A 15,118-nucleotide genomic window follows, 5' to 3' on the forward strand; every position below is an offset into this window, starting at 1 on the left:
GGAGTGTCTATGGGCCTGAAATGGGGGTCCATTAAGGTTCAAATTTCGGCCCTGTCAATTTTCTTCCAAAAAGAACTAGCTTCAGTCCCTGAAGTTCAGACGTTGTGAAAGGGGTACTGTATATACAGCCTCCTTTTGTGCCTCCAGTGGCACCTTGGGATCTAAATGTAGTTTTTGGGTTCCAAAAGTCACATTGGTTTGAACCACTTCAATATGTGGAGTTAAAATATCTCACATGGAAAGTGGTCATGCTGTTGGCCCTGGCCTGGGCCAGGTGCGTGTCAGAATTGGCGGCTTTATCCTGTAAAAGCCCTCATCTGATTTTCCATTCGGACAGGGCGGAATTGAGGACTTGTCCTCAGTTTCTCCCTAAGGTGGTTTTCAGCGTTTTCACCTGAATCAACCTATTGTGGTGCCTGCGGCTACTAGGGACTTGGAGGACTCCAAGTTGCTAGACGTGGTCAGGGCCCTGGAAATATAGGTTTCCAGGACGGCTGGAGTCAGAAAATCTGACTCGTTGTTTATTCTGTATGCACCCAACAAGCTGGGTGCTCCTGCTTCTAAGCAGACTATTGCTCGTTGGATTTGTAGTACAATTCAGCTTGCACATTCTGTGGCAGGCCTGCCACAGCCAAAATCTGTAAAAGCCCATTCCACAAGGAAGGTGGGCTCATCTTGGGCGGCTGCCCGAGGGGTCTCGGCTTTACAACTTTGCCGAGCAGCTACTTGGTCAGGAGCAAATACATTTGTAAAATTCTACAAATTTGATACCCTGGCTGAGGAGGACCTGGAGTTCTCTCATTTGGTGCTGCAGAGTCATCCGCACTCTCCCGCCCGTTTGGGAGCTTTGGTATAATCCCCATGGTCCTTACGGAGTCCCCAGCATCCACTAGGACGTCAGAGAAAATAAGAATTTACTTACCGATAATTCTATTTCTCGTAGTCCGTAGTGGATGCTGGGCGCCCATCCCAAGTGCGGATTGTCTGCAATACTGGTACATAGTTATTGTTACAAAAAAATCGGGTTATTGCTGTAGTGAGCCATCTTTTCTAGAGGCTCCTCTGTTATCATGCTGTTAACTGGGTTTAGATCACAAGTTATATGGTGTGATTGGTGTGGCTGGTATGAGTCTTACCCGGGATTCAAAATCCTTCCTTATTGTGTACGCTCGTCCGGGCACAGTATCCTAACTGAGGCTTGGAGGGGGGTCATAGGGGGAGGGGCCAGTGCACACCAGGTAGTTCTAAAGCTTTACTTTTGTGCCCAGTCTCCTGCGGAGCCGCTATTCCCCATGGTCCTTACGGAGTCCCCAGCATCCACTACGGACTACGAGAAATAGAATTATCGGTAAGTAAATTCTTATTTTTTGGTGGATGCTATGTTTCATGTGATTTAAATAATCTGAAGTGGCAGTGCTTGCACACATTGGGCCTGATTCAGAGTTGTACGCTGATGCATTTGCTGCTACGATCCTGTTGCACAGTATCTGTGTATAATATGCTAATGTCTCAGCCGACAGGATTTATAGCGAGGTGCCCACCGGCAGCTTTGCAGATTCAAGCAGATGCGTACAAACACACAGCAGTTGTCGCAGATCCTTCCATAATGCACCATCTGCTGGTACTGAGCCATTATGTGCAACAGGGTCGCAGATGCAAGAGGCATCTCTAAGATACCTTGTTGCGTGCGCAGTGCTGCCAGGATGCACAGTCTGCCAATAATCGCTCCGCTTGCTTCATTTTGTGAATCGGGCCTTTAGTCTTGACAGCTTTACAACAACCTCCTTTGGGACACTTGGATTTGTTGGCTTTCCACAGCACAGTGGAATGGACTTACAGGTCTCCAGAGGATAGTGCAGTTCTTACCACATTAGGTTGCAAAGAATTTGTACTATCTAAAGGGCCCTATTCACGGGCCGATGTGGGAGAGATGTGTGCTGAGCGAACCGCTCAGCACACATCTCTCCCACCGCTCAGTACAGCACAGCGCGATGTGTGCTGAGCGTGCGGGGGGAGATGGGGAGGTCGCTCATGGCAGGCCAATCTAGCACCAGCTATAGCGATGCGCATCGCTATCGCTGTAGGAGATACACACGGAGCGATCATGCTTAAAATCTAAGCAATCTAGTCATTGCTTAGATGATCGCTCCGTGAGTACCCCCCTTAAGTTCCATTTTAATTAGGACATTGCAATCCTGGTATTTTGCTCAGATTAGTATTTGGAGGAATTGTGGTATTATCTTGTGTGGATTTGGTAGGGCTCTGAAGATCTATGCCAATAGAACTCTTGAGTTTCAGAAAACTGATAAAGACAGGTTTGCTTTGACGCAAATTACTTCTAGATGATTACGTCAGAGACTCAACAGGCTTGCATTGGGAAACCTATACGTGACAATGTGAGTGTGCATTCTGCAAGATGGGTGAAAGCCTCCTGGGTGCTTTGTACAGAGCCTCGACTGAGCAGTTGTGTCAGACAGCTATCTGTTCACCAGTGCATACTACAAATAAGGATTACAGTGTAAATGATCTTGGGCTAGAAGCGTCATCGCTTGGAGAATGATAAAATGGAGAGAGAGAAAGTGCCAGCCAATCAACTCCTAACTGTCATTTTTCAAACACGACCTGTAACATGGCAGTTAGGAGCTGATTGGCTAGTACTTTATCTCTCTCCATTTTATCACTCTCCAAGCAATGAGGCATCTAGCCTTGTGTACAAGGATGCCAGTTTTGGTTAATAGGTGCTCTTGTGAAGATACCACCCATAAATGCAGCTTTGAAACGCCTACAAGTTACAGTGCCCTCCATTGGAAGAAAGAGAATATAGGATATTTTATACTTTTCCTCTGAATATATCAAGGGCCCACCTTTCTCACTCATAGTTCTACTGTTAAATTTTACAAAATAAAATGTTTTTAGGGTCTGTTTTCTTTTCTCTGTATCATTTGTCACTGATCTGTCCTATGGGCCTTTAATTAGGAATTATGGGGATTATGGGGATATAGAACACTGAGGAGTTTAAATGCACTGCAGAACTTACAGATATGTCCTCATACATCTTGCCTCAATACGCCATACAGCAGGAGATGCCTGGCGTGAGTGAGCTGACAGGTCCCATGTAACTCCGTTAGCATCTGGCGTCTCTTTCCCCCCCAAATATGTCTCATTGGCATTGCTATGTGGATATGATGCACAAGCAGACTTTGCTGATTAAAGTGATATGCAGCATGCCTATATTAGGTATGTGACCGCACCTGTATCTTCATACGAAATGCTACATTACAGCTTAGCGTTTCGTTTGCAGCATTTTCTAGGAAAACCCGGTAGCGTAGCGTTTTGTATGTAGATACATTCGCGGTTACACACACAGTATAGGCATGCCGCATATCATTTTAATCAGTGGAAGCTGCTTGTGCATTCTATTGGGTGTGAATGGTTATTGGCCTTTCTGTGAACTTGTGTTATTGTTTGCATATTAGTATAATCATGTCTGTTACATGATGGGCTACAATTCCATATTAATTTGCACTTTATTGGGGCTGATGAGTTGCAGAGCATATCTTCATTTATTTGTGCTGCAAACGCCAGTAACTACACACGCCTACAAGGGATGCAGAGCGGCATGCATTTTAAGTGCACTTAAACTTCTTACCTAACATGCAGACTGTGTTGTAACAGGGCATACTTAGGTAGGCAAGGTTCAGTAAAGAGCGTGTTCATGCAAATGAATGCTATGCTACCATGTACATAAGTGTAACTATCCTACTTTCTAGGAGTATCTTTTGCATTTAGTGTGTGGCAGGTGCAAATGCACACGAATGATGATTAATAGCAAACCAGGTGTATAGATACCTGCATACGGGTGAATATACTTTCTCTAACGTCCTAGAGGATGCTGGGACTCCGTAAGGACCATGGGGATAGACGGGCTCCGCAGGAGACATGGGCACTTTAAGAAAGACTTTGGATCTGGGTGTGCACTGGCTCCTCCCTCTATGCCCCTCCTCCAGACCTCAGTTTGATACTGTGCCCAGTGGAGACTGGGTGCTTTCAGGGAGCTCTCCTGAGTTTCCTGTAAAAGAAAGTATTTTAGTTAGGTTTTTAATTTTCAGGGAGCCTGCTGGCAACAGACTCCCTGCATCGAGGGACTGAGGAGAGAGAAACAGACCCACTTCTCTGAGTTTCAGGGCTCTGTTTCTTAGGCTACTGGATACCATTAGCTCCAGAGTGATCGGTACGCAGGTCTCACCCTCGCCGTCCGTCCCAGAGCCGCGCCGCCGTCCTCCTCGCAGAGCCGGAAGAATGAAGCCGGGTATGTGAGGAAAAGACTTCAGAGGCGGCAGAAGAAATGATCTTCATAAGAGGTAACGCACAGCAGTGAAGCTGTGCGCCATTGCTCCCATTCACCTCACACACTCCGGTCACTGTAAGGGTGCAGGGCGCAGGGGGGGTGCCCTGGGCAGCAATAAACACCTCAGGTGGCAAATGCACATATATACATGTACAGCTGGGCACTGTACATGTCATGTTATTTGTAAATTTGAGCGGGACAGAAGCCCGCCGCCGAGGGGGCGGGGCTTCTCCCTCAGCACTCGCCAGCGCCATTTTTTTCTCCACAGCACCGCTGAGAGAAATCTTCCCAGACTCTCCCCTGCTTAACACACGGTGAAAGAGGGTTTTAAAGTAGAGGGGGGGGGGGGGGCACATAATTGGCGCATATATATTATACATAAGCGCCACTGGGTAAACATTCTGTGTTTTTTCCTGGGTCATATAGCGCTGGGGTGTGTGCTGGCATACTCTCTCTCTGTCTCTCCAAAGGGCCTGGTGGGGAACCTGTCTTCAGAAAAGAGCTTCCCTGTGTGTGTGTGTGTGGTGTGTCGGTCCGCGTGTGTCGACATGTCTGAGGTTGAAGGCTCACCTAAGGAGGAGGGGGGAGTGTATGAATATTAGGTCTCCGTCGGCAGCGCCGACACCTGACTGGATGGATATGTGGAATGTTTTAAGTGCTAATGTTAATTTATTGCACAAAAGATTAGACAAAGCTGAAGCTAGGGTACAGTCAGGGAGTCAACCCATGTCTGTCCCTATGTCGCCGGGACCTTCGGGGTCTCAGAAGCCTCCACTATCCCAAATAGTTGACACAGATACCGACACGGATTCAGACTCCAGTGTCGACTACGATGATGCAAAATTGCAGCCAAGGGTGGCTAAATGTATTCGATATATGATTATCGCAATTAAAGATGTTTTGCGTATTACTGAGGAACCCCCTGTCCCTGACACGAGGGTACACATGTATAAGGGAAAGAAACCTGAGGTCACCTTTCCCTCCTCACATGAGCTGAACGAATTATGCGACAAAGCATGGGAAACTCCAGACAAAAAACTGCAGATTCCCAAAAGGATTCTAACAGCGTATCCTTTCCCGTCACAGGACAGAATACGGTGGGAATCATCCCCTAGGGTAGACAAAGCTTTGACACGCTTATCAAAAAAGATAGAGCTCCCGTCCCAAGATACGGCTACCCTCAAGGATCCTGCTGACCGCAAGCAGGAGGTTACCTTGAAGTCCATTTACACTCATTCTGGTACGTTGCTCAGACCGGCAATTGCGTCGGCCTGGGTTTGTAGTGCTGTAGCAGCATGGACAGATTCTTTATCAGCGGATATTGAGACCTTTGATAAGGATTCCATTTTAATGACCCTAGGGCATATAAAAGATGCTGTCTTATATATGAGGGATGCTCAAAGAGACATTAGTTTACTGGGTTCCAGAATAAACGCTATGTCCATTTCTGCTAGGCGAGTCTTATGGACCCGACAGTGGACGGGGGATGCCGACTCAAAGAGGCATATGGAGTTTTTGCCGTACAAGGGTGAGGAATTGTTTGGAGAGGGCCTCTCGGATCTCGTCTCCACAGCTACGGCAGGTAAATCAAATTTTTTGCCTTATGTTCCCTCACAATCTAAGAAAGCGCCTCATTATCAAATGCAGTCCTTTCGTTCAAATAAAAGCCAAAGAGTACGTGGATCGTCCTTTCTTGCCAGGGGTAAGGGCAGAGGAAAAAAGCTGCACAACACAGCTAGTTCCCGGGAACAGAAGTCCTCCCCGGCCTCTGCAAAATCCACCGCATGACGCTGGGGCTCCCCTGAGGGAGTCCGCTCCAGTGGGGGCACGTCTTCGACTTTTCAGCCACATCTGGGTTCAATCACAGGTGGATCCCTGGGCAATGGAAATTGTTTCCCAGGGATACAGGCTGGAATTCGAAGAGGTGCCTCCTCGCCGGTTTTTCAAATCGGCGCTACCAACTTCTCCCCTGGAAAGGGAGATAGGGGGTAATTCCAAGTTGATCACAGCAGGATTTTTGATAGCAATTGGGCAAAACCATGTGCACTGGAGGTGGGGCAGATATAACATGTGCAGAGAGAGTAAGATTTGGGTGGGTTATTTTGTTTCTGTGCAGGGTAAATACTGGCTGCTTTATTTTTACACTGCAAATTAGATTGCAGATTGAACACACCCCACACAAATCTAACTCTCTCTGCACATGTTATATCTGCCTCCCCTGCAGTGCACATGGTTTTGCCCAATTGCTAACAAAAATCCTGCTGCAGTCAACTTGGAATTACCCCCATAGTGTTACAGGCGATTAAAAAATGTGTCTTCAACAAGTGGTGGCCGAGGTTCCCCTGCTTCAGAGGGGGAAGGGGTACTACTCAACCCTGTTTGTGGTCCCGAAACCGGACGGTTTGGTCAGACCCATTTTGAATTTACAATCCCTGAACCTTTACTTAAAACGGTTCAAGTTCAAGATGGAATCGTTCAGAGCGGTCATCGCCAGCCTGGAAGGGGGGATTTTATGGTATCGCTGGACATAAAGGATGCATACCTGCATGTTCCCATATATCCTCCTCTTCAGGCGTACCTGAGATTTGCGATACAGGATTGTCATTACCAATTTCAGACGTTGCCGTTTGGGCTTTCCACGGCCCCGAGAATTTTCACCAAGGTAATGGCGGAAATGAGGGTGTCACAATTATCCCGTACTTGGACGATCTCCTCATAAAAGCGAGATCACGGGAGAAGTTGCAGAACAGCGTATCCCTTTCACTGAAGGTGTTACAGCGACATGGCTGGATTCTCAATATTCCAAAGTCGCAGCTGGATCCTACGACTCGCTTGTCCTTCTTGGGCATGATTCTGGACACAGACCAGAAAAGGATTTTTCTTCCGGAAGAAAAAGCGCAGGAACTCATGACTCTAGTCAAGAACCTGTTGAAGCCGAAACAAGTGTCAGTGCATCATTGCACTCAAGTCCTGGGAAAAATGGTGGCGACATACAAAGCCATTCCCTTCGGCAGGTTCCATGCAAGGACTTTCCAGTGGGACCTATTGGACAAATGGTCCGGGTCACATCTGCACATGCATCAGCGGATCACCCTGTCCCCCAGGGCCAGGGTTTCTCTCCTGTGGTGGCTGCAGAGTGCTCACCTTCTAGAGGGCCGCAGGTTCGGCATTCAGGATTGGATCCTGGTGACCACGGACGCGAGCCTCCGCGGTTGGGGAGCAGTCACACAGGGAAGAAATTTCCAAGGCCTTTGGTCAAGTCAAGAGACTTGTCTTCACATCAACATCCTGGAACTGAGGGCCATATTCAATGCCCTACGTCGAGCGGAGACATTACTTCGCGACCGACCGGTGCTGATTCAGTCGGACAACGTCACCGCAGTAGCTCATGTAAACCGCCAAGGCGGCACAAGGAGCAGAATCGCGATGGCGGAAACCACCAGAATTCTTCGCTGGGCGGAGAATCATGTAAGTGCACTGTCAGCAGTGTTCATTCCGGGAGTGGACAACTGGGAAGCAGACTTCCTCAGCCGACACGACCTGCATCCAGGAGAGTGGGGACTTCATCAGGAAGTCTTCGTACAGATTGCAAGTCGGTGGGGATTGCCCCAAATAGACATGATGGCGTCCCGTCTCAACAAAAAGCTACAAAGGTATTGCGCCAGGTCAAGAGATCCTCAGACGGCAGCTGTGGACGCCCTAGTGACACCGTGGGTGTTCCAGTTGGTCTATGTATTTCCTCCTCTTCCTCTCATACCCAAGGTGTTGAGAATAATAAGAAAAAGAGGAGTGAGAACAATACTCATTGTTCCGGATTGGCCTAGAAGGACCTGGTATCCGGATCTGCAGGAAATGCTCACAGAAGATCCGTGGCCTCTTCCTCTAAGACGGGACCTGTTGCAACAGGGTCCCTGTCTGTTCCATGACTTACCGCGGCTGCGTTTGACGGCATGGCGGTTGAACGCTGAATCCTAGCGGAAAAAGGTATTCCGGATGAGGTCATTCCTACGCTAATAAAGGCTAGGAAGGACGTGACATCTAAACATTATCACCGCATATGGCGAAAATATGTTTCTTGGTGTGAGGCCAGGAATGCTCCTATGGAAGAATTCCATCTAGGTCATTTTCTTCACTTCCTACAAACTGGAGTAAATTTGGGCCTAAAATTAGGCTCCATTAAAGTTCATATTTCGGCCTTATCCATTTTCTTTCAAAAGGAATTGGCCTCTCTGCCTGAAGTACAGACTTTTGTGAAGGGAGTAATGCATATTCAGCCTCCTTTTGTGCTTCCGGTGGCGCCTTGGGACCTTAACGTGGTGTTAAGTTTTCTTAAGTCACATTGGTTTGAACCACTTAAAACAGTGGAGTTGAAATATCTCACTTGGAAGGTGGTCATGTTAGCCTTGGCTTCGGCTAGGCGAGTTTCGGAAGTAGCGGCTTTATCACATAAAAGCCCCTATCTGGTTTTCCATATGGATAGAGCGGAATTGCGGACCCGTCCTCAATTCCTACCTAAGGTGGTCTCATCCTTTCATATGAACCAACCTATTGTCGTGCCTGTGGCTACACGGGACTTGGAGGATTCCGAGTCCCTTGATGTGGTCAGGGCTTTGAAGATTTACGTGGCCAGAACGGCTAGGATCAGAAAAACAAGCACCGTTTGTCCTATATGCAGCCAACAAGGTTGGCGGCCCTGCTTCAAAGCAGACTATTGCTCGCTGGATCTGTAACACGATTCAGCAGGCGCATTCTACGGCAGGATTGCCGTTACCAAAATCTGTTAAGGCCCATTCCACTGGGAAGGTGGGCTCGTCTTGGGCGGCTGCCCGAGGGGTCTCGGCACTACAGCTGTGCCGAGCTGCTACTTGGTCGGGGTCAAACACCTTTGCAAAGTTCTATAAGTTTGATACCCTGGCTGAGGAGGACCTCCTGTTTGCTCAATCGGTGCTGCAGAGTCACCCGCACTCTCCCGCCCGTTTGGGAGCTTTGGTATAATTCCCATGGTCCTTACGGAGTCCCAGCATCCTCTAGGACGTTACAGAAAATAAGATTTTAAACCTACCGGTAAATCTTTTTCTCATAGTCCGTAGAGGATGCTGGGCGCCCGTCCCAAGTGCGGACTATTTCTGCAAGACTTGTATATAGTTATTGCTTTCATAAGGGTTATGTTATAGTTTCGTCGGTTATGGACCGATGATATGTTGTTGTTCATACTGTTAACTAGACTGTATATCACAGGTTATACGGTGTGATTGGTGTGGCTGGTATGAATCTTGCCCTTAGATTAACTAAAATCCTTTCCTCGTACTGTCCGTCTCCTCTGGGCACTGTTTCTCTAACTGAGGTCTGGAGGAGGGGCATAGAGGGAGGAGCCAGTGCACACCCAGATCCAAAGTCTTTCTTAAAGTGCCCATGTCTCCTGCGGAGCCCGTCTATCCCCATGGTCCTTACGGAGTCCCAGCATCCTCTACGGACTACGAGAAAAAGATTTACCGGTAGGTTTAAAATCTTATTTTTATTTATTTTTATTTTTTTTCCATTCGTGAAGTTTTGGAGTGAAAAAACGCCTGATTTACTTTCAACTCTGCATCCAGCTCTGTCTTACTTGTTCTTTGTAACAAATGGTAAATTGGTTCTGCTAATTAAGTGGTTGTTATACTGCACAGGTGAAAAGAAGTACACTTGACCATTACACCTTGCCTTCTCTGTCTTCATGACATACAGAGTAGCAATCAGTCAGATTTTTAAACCACCTATTGGAACCTTACACTCCTGTGTTTCCTGCGGAGACCTATATAATTTAATTTCCTGTTTGGTTTACAGGAGAAAAACTCTTTTCTGAACTACAATGTGTCCTGTATCCTGACGATGCCTCAGTACATGAGACAAGGTTATGGGAAGATGCTGATAGATTTCAGTAAGTCTTCTGTCTTATACATATTAATGTGTTACCATTTTTCTATTAGAGTTGCTGTTTATGGAATATTCTGCACTTGTTTTTTTTTTCAAATGTCACTGCTGTTTCCAACACTGATAAATCCTTATCTAATCAATATTGTTTATTTAAATAAAAAAAAAAATTTCTTTTGAGAGGTTTTTTTTAATGGATATTTAAATATGTAGAAATCCAGTGGTGGAACTACTGAGTGGTGGGCCCAGGTGTAACAATATGCTTTGGACCTCACAGCACACAGTGTATCCGTATTATTCATGTACAGTACAATGCAAAATAGTCTTCAATCAACCCTGTGTGGAGTGTGTGTTGTGAATGTAGGAATGAGTCGGACATCAGAAGTGTGAAGGGGGTGAACGGACACTTTACTTCAGCTCATGCCAGAACTACAACATGTGGAGGGTGGCGACCCCTGTCCCAGTGGATAGTAGTCAGGGCCACCTAGTCATCGCTACAATTTCAGTCTGTTTCTCTACTGTAGAAAGAGAAAGGGAGAGAAGACTGTTGTCTATTAAACAAAAATGAATGAAATCTCTTCAAGAAAATATTTTCTTTCTTGGGATGCAAAATGTGTTTTGTGTAAGCCGTTGTTGTTGATGTGACATTGCAAGGATTTGATGATGTCACCGATGGATGAATCCATGAGCAGGACTGCATATGCACATAAGAATTTGATTTTATAGTAGAGGTCTGTAACCTCATTAAATCTTGTTCTTCCCCAAGGTTACTTACTTTCAAAAGTGGAGGAGAAAGTTGGGTCCCCTGAGCGTCCACTTTCTGACCTTGGCCTCATAAGCTACCGCAGTTACTGGAAGGAAGTTCTACTACGATATCTGCACACGTTTCAGGGCAAAGAGATTTCAATTAAAGGTATGCACGGTCTTTAGAATGAATTGTTTATAAAAGCAACAATTACAGCATTTGTTTCATGTTTGAGCCAGACATGTCTGGTGAAGGGCAGTCAATGTCACAGGGAACCTGTTTTCAACCTTTTTAAAGGGTCTGTAACCCTATATTATCCATTTCTCTTACGTCCTAGAGGATGCTGGGGACTCCGTAAGGACCATGGGGTATAGATGGGCTCCGCAGGAGACATGGGCACTATAAAGAACTTTAGAATGGGTGTGCACTGGCTCCTCCCTCTATGCCCCTCCTCCAGACCTCAGTTAGATCCTGTGCCCAGAGGAGACTGGGTGCATTGCAGGGGAGTTCTCCTGAGTTTCTCTGTAAAAAGAATTTTGTTATGTTTTTTATTTTCAGGGAGCACTGCTGGCAACAGGCTCCCTTCATCATGGGACTGAGGGGAGAGAAGCAGACCTACTTAACTGATAGGCTCTGCTTCTTAGGCTACTGGACACCATTAGCTCCAGAGGGTCGGAACGCAGGTTTCACTCTCGCCGTTCATCCCGCAGCCGTCCTCCTCACAGAGCCGGAAGATAGAAGCCGGGTGAGTAGCAGAAGAAAGAAGACTTCAAAGGCGGCAGAAGACTTTGGTTCTTCAGTGACCGCTGCGCGCCATTGCTCACACACACACACAACAGCGGGCACTGTAAGGGTGCAGGGCGCGGGGGGGGGGGGGGGGGCGGCGGCGCCCTGGGCAGCAATTAATAGCCTCAAGGGACACTGGCAGATGTACATATACTGCGGAGGCAGTATATTATTTACCCCCGCCAGTTTTTTGATTGTTTGAGCGGGACCGAAGCCCGCCGCTGAGGGGGCGGGGCTTGTATCCTCCAGCACTAGCCAGCGCCATTTTCTCCACAGCACATGCAGAGAAGCTGGCTCCCCGGACTCTCCCCTGCTGAACACGGTCACAGAGGGCAAAAAAGGGGGGGGGGCACTTTTTATTGGCGCAGTGAGTGTATATTATATATTTGTATAAAAGCGCTGTTTGTCTGGGAATTTGGTTTCCAGTGTCAGTTGGCGCTGGGTGTGTGCTGGCATACTCTCTGTCTCTCCAAAGGGCCTTATTGGGGAACTGTCTCCATATAGATATACCCCTGAGTGTGTGGGGGTGTCGGTACGCGTGTGTCGGCATGTCTGAAGCGGAAGGCTCTTCTAAGGAGGAGGTGGAGTAGATGATTGTGGTGTCTCTGTCGGCAACGCCGACACATGATTGGATGGATATGCTGAATGTTTTAAATGCAAATGTGACTTTGTTACATAAGAGATTGGACAAAGCAGAGTCCAGGGATAATACAGGTAGTCAATCAATGGCTTTGACGGTGTCACAGGGCCCTTCAGGGCCTCAAAAACGTCCCCTGTCCCAAATAAGACACTGATACCGACACGGATTCTGACTCCAGTGTCGACTACGAGGATGCAAGGTTACACCCAAGGGTGGCCAAGAGTATTCATTATATGATTATTGCAATAAAAGATGTTTTGCATATCACGGATGACCCCTCTGTAGCGCTGTTGCAGCTTGGACTGATACCTTGTCAGCTGAGTTCGATACCCTAGATAGGGATACCATTTTATTGACCTTAGGTCACATAAAAGACGCAGTCTTGTATATGAGAGACGCTCAGAGAGACGTTGGTCTGCTAGGTTCGAGAGCCAACGCCATGGCGATTTCTGCTAGGCGAGCCCTGTGGACCCGCCAATGGTCGGGTGATGCCGACTCAAAGAAACATATGGAAGTTTTACCTTACAAAGGTGAGGATTTATTTGGAGAAGGTCTCGCAGACCTAGTTTCCACAGCTACCGCGGGTAAATCTACCTTTTTTACCTTATGTTTCTCCTCAGCAAAAGAAGAAAACGCCGCAATATCAGATGCAGTCCTTTCGATCGCATAAGTCCAGAAGAGGTCGGGGTTCTTCCTTCCTCGCCAGAGGTAAGGGTAGAGGGAAAAAACTGCCTGCTACGGCTAGTTCCCAGGAGCAGAAGTCCTCCCCGGCTTCTGCTAAATCCACAGCATGACGCTGGGACTCCACTGAGGGAGTCCGCCCCGGTGGGGGCACGTCTTCGACTCTTCAGCCACGTCTGGGTTCAGTCAGACGTGGATCCTCTGGCAATGGAAATTGTATCCCAAGGCTACAAGCTGGAATTCGAAGACGTGCCTCCTCGCCGTTTTTTCAAATCTGCTTTACCAGCTTCTTCCCCAGACAGGGAGATAGTGTTAGCTGCGATTCAAAAACTGTGTCAACAACAAGTGGTTGTCAAGGTTCCCCTAGTTCAACAGGGAAGAGGTACTACTCAACCATATTTGTGGTCCCGAAACCGGATGGTTCGGTCAGACCCATTCTAAATTTGAAATCCCGAAACCTGTACTTAAAGTTCAAATTCAAGATGGAATCGCTCAGAGCGGTTATCTCCAGCTTGGAAGGGGGGGATTTTATGGTGTCTCTAGACATAAAGGATGCATACCTTCATGTCCCCATATATCCCCCTCATCAGGCGTACCTGAGATTCGCTGTACAGGACTGTCATTGCCAGTTTCAGACGTTGCCGTTTGGGCTTTCCACGGCCCCGAGGGTTTTCACCAAGGTAATGGCGGAAATGATGGTGCTCCTGCGCAGGCAGGGAGTCACAATTATCCCGTACTTGGACGATCTCCTGATAAAAGCAAGATCGAGAGATCAGTTGCTGAAAAGCGTGTCACTCTCCCTGAGTGTGCTGCAGCAGCATGGCTGGATTCTAAATCTTCCAAAGTCGCAGTTGGTTCCAACGACTCGGCTATCTTGCTTGGGCATGGTTCTGGACACGGAACAAAAGAGGGTTTATCTCCCGATGGAAAAAACCCAGGAACTCCAGAACATGGTCAGAGACCTGTTAAAACCGAAAAGAGTGTCAGTCCATCAATGCACTCGAGTTCTGGGGAAAACAGTGGCGTCCTACGAGGCCATCCCCTTCGGCAGGTTTCATGCACGGACGTTTCAGTGGGACCTTCTGGACAAGTGGTCCGAGTCCCATCTTCAACTTCATCAAACAATAAGCCTGTCCCCCAGGGCCAGGGTGTCTCTCCTATGGTGGCTGCAGAGTGCTCACCTTCTAGAGGGTCGCTGGTTCGGCATTCAAGACTGGGTTCTGGTGACCACGGACGCGAGCCTCCGAGGATGGGGAGCAGTCACACAAGGAAGAAACTTTCAGGGGACATGGTCAAGCCAGTAGGCTTGTCTACACATCAATGTACTGGAATTGAGGGCCATATACAACGGCCTTCGTCAAGCGGAGAATCTCCTTCGCGACCTACCGGTTCTGATTCAATCAGACATTGTCACAGCCGTGGCTTATGTAAACCGCCAAGGCGGGACAAGGAGCAGAGTGGCAATGGCGGAAGCCACCAGGATTCTTCGCTGGGCGGAAAATCACGTAAGCGCTCTGTCAGCTGTATTCATTCCGGGTGTGGACAACTGGGAAGCAGACTTCCTCAGCAGACACGATCTACATCCAGGAGAGTGGGGACTTCATCAAGGAATTTTTGCAGAGATAACAAATCGTTGGGGGCTTCCTCAAATAGACATGATGGCGTCACGCCTCAACAAGAAGCTTCGGAGGTATTGTGCCAGGTGGGTGGTCTTCTGTTTGCCGGCGGTCGGGCTCCCGGCGCTCAGTATACCGGCGCCGGGAGCCCGACAGCCGGAATACCGACAATTATTTTCCCTCGTGGGGGTCCACGACCCCCATAGAGGGAGAATAAAATAGTGTGGCGCGCGTAGCGCGCCACCGTGCCCGTAGCGTGGCGAGCGCAGCGAGCCCGCAAGGGGCTCATTTGCGCTCGCCAAGCTGTCGGTAAGCCGGCGGTCGGGCTCCCGGCGCCGGGATGCTGGTCGCCGGGAGCCCGACCGCCGGCCAGCCGTAGTGAACCCGTGCCA

The 15,118-nt window shown here is 48.2% G+C and overlaps 1 protein-coding gene across 9 annotated transcripts in view; it reads left to right on the forward strand.

Annotated features, from left to right (window-relative positions):
- The window catches only part of KAT7 (lysine acetyltransferase 7), a 142,796-nt gene that overhangs the window by 116,655 nt on the left and 11,023 nt on the right, over positions 1 to 15,118 (forward strand). For all 9 annotated transcript variants that reach the window (XM_063959887.1, XM_063959886.1, XM_063959883.1 and 6 more), the window contains 2 exons: positions 10,172 to 10,265; positions 11,025 to 11,171. In XM_063959887.1, the coding sequence (XP_063815957.1) occupies positions 10,172 to 10,265; positions 11,025 to 11,171 (241 nt within the window). The remainder of the gene's footprint in view (positions 1 to 10,171; positions 10,266 to 11,024; positions 11,172 to 15,118) is intronic.

This window comes from Pseudophryne corroboree, chromosome 3 (assembly GCF_028390025.1).
Source record: "Pseudophryne corroboree isolate aPseCor3 chromosome 3, aPseCor3.hap2, whole genome shotgun sequence".
NCBI lineage: Eukaryota > Metazoa > Chordata > Amphibia > Anura > Myobatrachidae > Pseudophryne > Pseudophryne corroboree.